We start from the raw sequence: 9,705 nt of genomic DNA on the forward strand, positions 1-9,705 counted from the left end.
ATGAAAAGAAAGATGATGGTGATAGTTATTTAGTGGAGGCATTAAGAAAGGAGATAAAATTATTAAAAGGTAAACTTGAAAAAAGAGATACAAAGTATGGGGGAGCTATGGTCCCTTTGTGAAAATCTACAAACCAAAGACCAACATGTTACTTGTGTGGAAAAGGGGGATACTTCATGGTAAATTGAAGAAGCTGGACTCAAGTATTCAACAATTTTAGAAATGATGGAAACTTTAGGAACAACTATTCTAGGAACAACAACTATTCTAGAAATAATAACAACATGAACAATTATAGAAATGACAATTATAGAAATTATGATACTGATAAAACCAGTAATCAAACTGAGGAAAATGATATGTTAGAATATATCCAAAATGGGGCTCATCCAGGCAATGACCAAAATGTAAATCCTCCTCAGTGAGAAGAATCTCAGAGAGATACACACAGACCTTTATGAAGGTCTGAGAGGGGAGAAAGGACTCTGGAATCAAAGACTGAAACATTTTCCAGACACTGATATAATTACACCAGTCATCCCAAGCCATTCTCCCCTGGATAGCCATGAACCACATGTGATTTTAAAAGTAGGAAATACATTATATAACTGTCTTCTAGATACTGGGGCATCAAGATCAGTGCTGACGATTATGCCTGATTCTAATTGTAATTCTATTGGCTCTATCAATGTTATGGGGGTGTCAGGAGCACCTCTGAAGGTCCCAAGGCATTCACCAAAAATAGTGTCTGTGAGACCTTTATCTGTGGAACATTCATTCCTCTTAATATCTAACTCCCCTATGAATTTATTTGGGAGAGATCTTTTGTGTAAATTAAGAGACATAATAATATGCACTCAAGATGGCAATATTACATTAGAACTACCTGAGGAATCTCTAAATTTGTTCCCTGTACTCTTTCTAGATAGTCAGGAGGTGGGTGAACTTCCTCCTTCGAAATACCAACAGATATACCCAAATCTCTCTGGGCTCTATATTCTTTCAATATAGGCTTACTTAAATCAGCTGATCTGGTCCAAGTTAGAACAGAAGGTGTCCCACTTCCTTCCATTCCTCAGTATTCATTATTAAAAGAGGCAATTGAGGGAATTACCCCAGTGATAAATTCTTTAAATGAGCAGAAAATAATAATCCCATGCAAATCAGAATACAATACACCTATCTTGCTTATTAAAAAATAAAATTAGATGAAAAATGGAAAACCTGCATATCAATCTGTTCAAGAATTAATAGCTGTTTATAATCAAGTCATCAAAAGACAACCTTGTTGTTCCAAGTGCATCCATCATTATTTCCTCTATTCCTAGCACCACTATATCTTTCACAGTAGTAGATTCATGTTCTGCCTTCTTTTCAATGCCCATCCATGAAGATTCCCAAAACATATTTGCATTCACCTGTAATGATTCTAAAAACACATGGTGTCATCTCCCTCAAAGTTATGTAGAAAGTCCAACTTTATTTTCCCAAATTTTGACACAAGATTTGGCAAATATTGAATTCAAGGAGAGCTATTTAAAACACTTCCTGGATGATTTGCTCCTGGCCTTAAAAATGTCACAGCATGCCAAGATAGCAAACATCTCCTGTTGGAATTATATAAGGAGGAAACAAGATCTCAAAGGTTGAGAGGTGTCTACCCAAAGTGGAATATTTAGGATTTGTTTTAACTTATGGTGTCTGCTTCATTTCACCAAAGCTTTTGAACATATCCAAAAATTGAGTGCCCCTTCTGCTAAGAGACAGTTGAGAGTAATTTGGGGAACAACAGGATTTTGCAGGCAATGGATTCCTTGCTATGGGGAAATCAACAAATTCCTTATATCATTGGCAAAAGATACAGTCACTGAACCTCTTAGGTTGCAGGTAGAACACTTAGCAGTGCTTACTAAATTAAAACAGCCTATCCTGTCTTCCCCTGCTCTAGGCATCCCAGATTACAGTAAACCATTCACTCTACATGTACATGAATGGAAAGGAGTAGCTTCAGGTCTTTTAACATAAGCTTCAGCTCAATTATACCCAATAGCTTCAGAAGCACTACCATATTTTAGAAGAATAGCTGCAACAGCTTTGCTAGTAACAAGATCTACAGATTTAGGATTGTAATGCCCATGAAAGATAATGTGTCCACATAAATTTAAAGCATTATTTCTAAGGCATAGAACCCAAGCATTCTCTGAACAAAGACTCATAAGATATGAAATAACCTTATTAGGCAAAGAAAACATCACTTTCAAATGCTGCACAACACTTAACCATGACACCTTGCTTCCAAATTTTCCAATCGTGGGAGAACCATTGCATAGTTGTAAATCATTAGTGTCCATAGCAGAAAAATCTTGTGATAATCTCCTGGACACTCCTTTGGAAAAATGCAGATCTAGTTTTGTTTGAGGGTCTTTTGTCTTTGGGATCTTTAGAGAGAAGGAGGTCTGTCTCTGAAGCACGGATCTGCTGGCAGTTGGCTACTGCAGTTGGGCAGCTGTAGAGAACAGATTGAAAGAGTGAGTGAGTGGTGGCTGTTTGTTATTTTAGAGTTAGGTAGTTAGTGAATAATTTATAGATAGAGTGGAATAGAGTTGGTCTGGTGTGCCATAAGAATAACAAACAGAATGAGTTCAGAAAAAATGGAAAAATTTAAATGAACTAATCTAAAGAAAGTATGTAGAACTAAGAAAATAATACATACCATAAGAGAACTATTAGACAGTGGTCAGCTTTGAAGGACTAAACCAATATTAGCAAAGCAAGTCCACAAGACAACTGCAAGAGACTCGTGAAAAAATACTATTCACAGCCAAAAAGATTTCTTGGAATCTCAGTTCAGATCAAAGCATGCCATCTTCCATCTTATTTCATATTTATTCATGAGACTTCTATTGTATTGATGATCTGTGACTTCTATGAAGACACAAGCAGTATGGAAACATGTATTACATGAATGGATATAAATGATATCAAATTATTCTCCACCTCAAGGAGGGTGAAAACATCAATTTTGAAATGTCAAAAAATGGTCAAAATAGTTTCTACATGTAACTGAAAAAATAAAAATAATGAATACATATAAGGGTACACGCTTTGTTTTCTGCTGAAAAGGTCCATGTCAGAAAGAAAATGTAAAAGAGTTTGAAAAACTGTTGAGGAAGATACTTTCCTTGCAGACATTGATACAAGGAAGCAACCACTTGACATTAGAAATCTTTTCAAGGCTGTGACCTCTGGAAGAAAAGGAGAAAGTCAGCTCTGGACTGGAGAAAACTGTTTCTTGCCACAAAGGTTTGGGTTGCAACAAGACAACATGAAGAAAGAAAGAGTAATGCCTCAGAGTAGTGGATATAACAATAGTCTAAACCATTCTAAACCCTATTTATTTGCTATACCAATATAATATTTCAAGATTAGGTGTCATGAGTGTTTGTAGGAAAGTGGGACACAGTTTTCTGAGGGGAATAGCTTTTTAAAATATTTTTACAATTCTATTAAATAAAAAAAAGCTTACTATGACCTAATTTTTTCTAGGGGCTCATGTTAAGAGGAAGGTTATCAGTAGAGTCTTAGAAACTATGGCTTTAAAGCAGTACCAGATTCTGACACACAATACCTGTTGAATCTGAGAATAGTCAAATGCATTCATTAAATTCAAATTCAATAGTGAAGGCTAAAGATAAGGTGGGAAACTTGGTGGCACAACAGATAGAGTTCTGTAACTGGAGGAAGGAAGTCCTGAGTTCAAATACAGCTTCAGAGGCTTACAAGTTGTATGAGTCTAGGCAAGTCACTGAACTTATACTTGCCTGAGTTTCCTCCTCCTTAAAATGGGAACACTAATAGCACCTACCTCTCAAGGTTCTTGTGAGGTTCAAAGTAGATCATCATTGCAAACCACTGGGTACAGTCCCTCCCCATAGTAGGTACTATATAAATATTAGCAATTGTTATGAATGGTGATGGGGAAGTAGCAATGAATATACATGCAATCTGAGCATAGATAGACCGAGGAATAATTGGCTTCACTTGGGAAAGACAAATATTGAGAAATAATGTGATCTAATTGTTCCACATTATAAAGGGTATTGACACAGTACAAGAAGGCTTGATCAGCTTCAGTGACCACCACTGTTACTAACAGTGATGAGGGACACATAGCAAAGCATGAGGGAAACATCGCACCCCTTGGAGTCAAAAGGACTGAGCAGGTCTATTGTGTCTGTTTTCTGGGTCTGGACATATGGAAAAGTTATTCAACATAAAAGATGAGATGTTTCTTGTTCCCAACAGATATGAAGCTTTGTACAAAGTGCCCAGAAGATGAGTATCCAAATAAGGAGAGGGATCACTGCCTCCCCAAAGTCATTTCTTTTCTGGATATCAAAGAACCTCTGGGAATGGCTCTCGCCTGTATAGCTCTTTCCTTCTCTGTGCTGACAGCTCTGATTCTCTGGGTGTTTGTGAAGTTTCGTGATACCCCCATAGTCAAAGCCAATAACAGGGCCCTCAGCTATACTCTCCTCATCTCCCTCATCTTCTGTTTCCTCTGCTCCCTGCTCTTCATTGGTCGTCCCACTGCAGCCACCTGCCTCCTCCGACAAACTACATTTGGGCTTGTGTTCACTGTAGCTGTTTCTTGCATTTTAGCAAAAACCATCACGGTCATTCTGGCCTTCAAGGTCACAATACCAGGAAGGAGAAAAATGATTTGGCTGCAACCTGGAGTATCCAACTGTGTTGTTCTTTTTTGCTCTGGGATCCAAGTGATTCTTTGTGGTATCTGGCTGGGAATCTCACCTCCCTTTCCAGACACAAACACACATTCCCAACCTGATCAGATCATCATTGAATGTAATGAGGGCTCTGTCCTTGGTTTCTACAGTGTCTTGGGCTACATTGGCTTCCTAGCCTTGGGGAGCTTCACAGTGGCTTTCTTGGCCAGGAGCCTGCCTGACACCTTCAATGAAGCCAAGTTCATCACCTTCAGCATGCTGGTGTTCTGCAGTGTGTGGGTCTCCTTCCTGCCCACCTACCAGAGCACCAAGGGCAAAGCCATGGTGGTGGTGGAGATCTTCTCCATCCTGGCATCCAGTGCTGGCTTACTGGGCTGCATCTTCATTCCCAAATGTTATGTGATATTGTTGAGGTCAGACGAGAACACTAAGGAATGCATAAGAAATAAATCAGGCCACAATAATGGGAAGCATTCAGGAACATTGACTCAGAATTCCTTCACAAGAAGGAAGAGATAGCTGAGAAATGGCCTGAATCATTCTGAGATGTCTTTATGACTCAAGAACTGGCATTATATCCACTATGAACCATTGTAAAGTCAATATAAACTTTTCAAATCAAAAATTTATGAAGAACCTTTAATATTCCAGTTACTGTGTTAAGTGCAGGAGATATAAAAAGAGACGAGACAATCCAACTCACAGGCCAATGGAGAGAGAACAAACAAATGAATAAATCCATACAATCTATCAACATCTTAAATATAAAGTTATTTAAACGGAATTAAGAAAGACTTTCCATACAAGATGAGATTTTACTTGGGAATTAAAGCATGGTAGGAAAGTTAGTGGGTGGAGCTGAGAAGAGAGAATTCGAGGCATAGGGAGAAAACTGAGTCAGAGAAAACTGAGAGTCTTGTATCCTGCCAGGGACGTCTACAGAGTCGCAATAGGGGACAGTTTAGAATTGTCGGGGGACAGCTTAGAGCTGTTGGAAATCAGCTATGGAGTCGCAAGAAAGAAAGACGGGAACATTATCAAAGAGGGATAATGAACGTTTTTTGAAATTATTTGAAATTATTATTATTGAAAGCAGCACATCAGATTTAAAGCTCTTCTTGAGAGACACAATCTATCCTCCCCAGAATGTGAACAGGGGAGTGAACCCATTCCCAGGAGATCTTGGAACTGTTCATGCAGCCTTGAATTGAGATTACTATGTTTTGGTGTACTCGGCAGGAATGGTAGGTCACAAACACCTGGGAAGAGGAACTCTATTCCATGAAGTCATGAAAGGTTCACTGCAGTGTCCCATATAGCTAAGAGGCCACAGTCTCTGGATTGATGAGTATGTGTCCAGGAAAAAGGTTTGAGAAGTCAGAAAAGGTAGGAGGGAGCTAGCATATGAATGGATTTGAATGCCAAACAGATCTTCTATTTGATCCTAGAGGCAATAAGGAGTCCCTGGAGTTTATTGAGAAGGGAGGTGACATGATGAAACACATGCCTCAGAAAATCACTGATAGCTTCAGGAGAGGCAGGTGGACACAACAGGTTATTGCCACAATCTACTTGTAAAGTGAAGAGAGACTGAACTACAGTGATGGAAGTGTTAGAGGAGACAAGGGAGATGTTGTAAACATAAATTGGGCAAGTCTTGAAAGAAGTTTGGATCTGGAATTTGAGAGATGGTAAGGAATCCAGGAGAGTGACTCCTAGGCTGAAAACCGAAGAGATTGGAAGGATTGCCCTAATTAAACACTAGAAAATAAAGTGACAGAGAGCTCACAACGGTTATAACAAAAAGTTTCTTTATTCCATTGGAAGAAGGAAAGAATGACCTAGGTTTTGGAGTCTAGTCTAGGACAAAGCCTGAGGCTGTTTAAACTTTTTAAAAAGTATTTCCTGATTACATGTTGATACAATATGTTTTCTTTATTTTTGATCCTTAACTTCCATCTTAGTAGACAGCTGAAGGGGTAGGCAATGGAGGTTAAGTTATTTGCACAGGGTCTCACAGGTAAGAGCTGACTGAGATTTGAGCAATGGACCAAGGTCTTGCTCTCTACCCACTGAACCACCTAGCTGCCCATGATACAATTTTTAATAATCTTTTTTTCTGATATTTTATGATCCATGCTCTCTTCCTCCCTCCCATTCATCTCCTTTCATTAGGAGAACAAGTAATATGGTTCAGGTTGTATATGTGTTACCACACATTGCATATTTCCATGTTCATCCTGTTGTGAAAGAAGACACCTATCACTTACACTAGACAAATATTCATGGAAGAAATAAAGTAAAGAATGGTATCCTTCAATCTGCATTCAGACTTCATCATTTCCTTCCATGGCAGTGGGTAGCCTTTTTGTCATGACTCCACTGTAATTGTCCTAAATCTTTACACTGATGTTAAGTTGTCATTCACAATTGATCATCATACAATTTTGCTGACAGATGTTCTGTGTACCATATTCTCCTAGTTCTGCTCACTTCACTTTGCATCACTACATATAAGGCTTTCCAGGATTTTTGGTGATCATCTTCTTCATTTCTTATGGCATAGTAGTATTTGATTACAATCACATACCACATGGTGCACAGTCATTCCCCAATGGATGGGCATCCCCTCAGTTTCCAGTTCTTTCCCCTTATCTATGATCTCTTGGAGATTCAGACCTAGTAGTGGTATAGCTGGATCAAAGTGTATGCACAGTTCTATAGCCTTTGAGGCATAATTCCAATTGCTCTTTTAGATTACCTCCTCAAGTGGTTCAAGAGAATGACCCAAGAGGACTCGATGCTTTAACATGAGAAAAATTCATTCTGATTATAGAAAGAAAATGTGACTCGCATGTGAGGGAACGAAGCATAGTCAAGTCTAACCTAAAATGCCAAGGTACAGCCTTGATTTGTATACATAAGCAAAACAAAGAACAGAGAGTTGGGTAGCAGAACTAAAAAAGTAGAGTTTGCTTGGTGGGAAGACAGAGTTTGCCCAGCATCAAAGAGTCTATTCTTATCAAGCTACATGACCGGGAAATGGTTCTTGCAGACACGAGTTTTAGTTTGCCCAACTGCATGGAACACTCAGGCTGGTTGATTTGAGTCAGTTCAGTGGTTTTAATAGTAGCATGTTGATAGCAGCAGAGTTCCCACTTAGTGTACATGTACAAAGGAATGTTGTTTTGCCAGGCTCACAGAACAGTTTGTTAAATGAAATATGTTCAGCTGCTATGTTTGGGCTTGAAGCTGCTAATGACAATTTCTAAAGTGAAAGGCATTAGCAAGGGGTTCATATGGATGCCCTAAGTGTCCTGATATTCCCCCTTTCAGTCAATGTAAGGGAACCCAAAGAGCCACTCTCCCATTGACAGGGGGGAAAGAAAAAGCCCTTAGTAAGGGGTCTCTATTTCTTATTAAGTCAAGTTACAAATCCAATTACTTAGAGGGATCACAATTGGCTAACTGTGAGAAAGGAGATTTACATTCACAAAGATAACCACAAAATGTTATAAGAATAAAAATAAACTTCGTGAAAAAAGACAAGGCAATACAAACATTACCATCAATGATGGGGGACAGAGAATGGTAGAAGTACAGAGACCCACCTGATTTCTACCAAATTATCCTTCAAAAAACTATAACACCTCACAACGAATCCTAGAGTAGTATAACTCACAAAAGGATGGGGTGAAATGAATTTTCAGCTAGAAAAATGTAGAAGGCTGGATTGAAAGATCTGGTAAACTGGAGTAGAAGTAGAATACAAAGCAACATGCCAAGTTAGGTCCCATCGAGGAAAAGAGCCTTGGGTGTAGTTGAATCACCAGCAAAGGTTTCCAAAGCTCTTAGCCATAAACCATAGAGGAGGTTTAGAAAATTGCTCACAAGTGCACACTCTGGGTTCAAGATTCTTGTTGAATTGCCCAAATACAAATCCAAGCTATAGTCTGGAGGGAAATCTCAGGGTGAGGAGCACTAGCACACACCAGTACTTTTGGCTTCAGGGGAGCATTAGCCATGGTCATAGTTCCAAGGCAGAACAGAGTGCTTGTGGTCACTGACAGACCAGAGTACATACCTCTCCTTAGATCAAGATTGGAAAACCTTTTCCCAGTTCAAGTGCCCAGAGGGCAAATTTAAGTTACTCACTCCTGGATTAAGGGAGAATTGAGGGGGAGAATTGAGTTCTTGCTTTAGACAGCTGGACAGAGGGGGTGGGCCATGCAAAAAATGTCCTCAGGTGCTGGGAAGATGGGGAACACAGCAGCTCACTGAGTGCTGGTTGTGCACACATGACATGGCTTTGCCAACCAGGCCTCAGATCAGACCACCTTGGAAGAACTGAAAGGAAATAGATCCCCAAATAGAGATCTGAATACAGATAGACAAAGAATCTAAAGTTTGCAACTGTGCTCCCCTTACCACAGCCCAATTTTAATAGTCTTATTCAAAATTGAAAGAAAATAAAAATGACTTGGAAATGGGAAAGCAACAAAAAAAGAAAGTAAACATAAAATGTTATTTTGTTGACAAGGAAGATCCAAACACAAACTCAAAAGAAGACCACAAAGTCAATATTGCTACATTCAGAGCCCCAAAGAAAAATATTAATTTCTCTTGTTATGGGAAAAAAATACACAAGTTCATAGCAAAGTCTTTCCCCAAGAATAGAAAGCTCAAGACTATTCATTCCAGAAGTCAAAAAAAGAACTTTATTTGAAGAAGAGATATTTAACATAGTATACTAGCTTAATAGCTGATAGAATTGACTGGGAGCTAGCAGGATAGCCTTGGGGCTAATGGATCAGCCCAATAATATTGCTGGATTGATGGAATAGTCTCTCAGCGGTGGAGTAGCAGCTCTGGAGCTGATGGAATAGAAGCTCTTTGGAGGTAGTTCAAGGTTTGCATATTTATTGCATTTTTTAGCATGGGGAGGTCTCACTATCCT

At 39.0% G+C, this 9,705-nt stretch overlaps 1 protein-coding gene across 1 annotated transcript in view; it reads left to right on the forward strand.

The window, feature by feature from the left end:
- VN2R539 (vomeronasal 2 receptor 539) overlaps nucleotides 1-5,267 on the forward strand; it is a 30,047-nt gene extending 24,780 nt beyond the window's left edge. Inside the window, exon 6 of the mRNA NM_001099542.1 lies at nucleotides 4,306-5,267. Coding sequence (NP_001093012.1) covers nucleotides 4,306-5,267 — 962 coding nt within the window. The remainder of the gene's footprint in view (nucleotides 1-4,305) is intronic.
- Nucleotides 5,268-9,705: the final 4,438 nt, after the last annotated feature.

The sequence above is a fragment of the Monodelphis domestica genome, chromosome 3, assembly GCF_027887165.1.
Source record: "Monodelphis domestica isolate mMonDom1 chromosome 3, mMonDom1.pri, whole genome shotgun sequence".
Classification (NCBI taxonomy): domain Eukaryota; kingdom Metazoa; phylum Chordata; class Mammalia; order Didelphimorphia; family Didelphidae; genus Monodelphis; species Monodelphis domestica.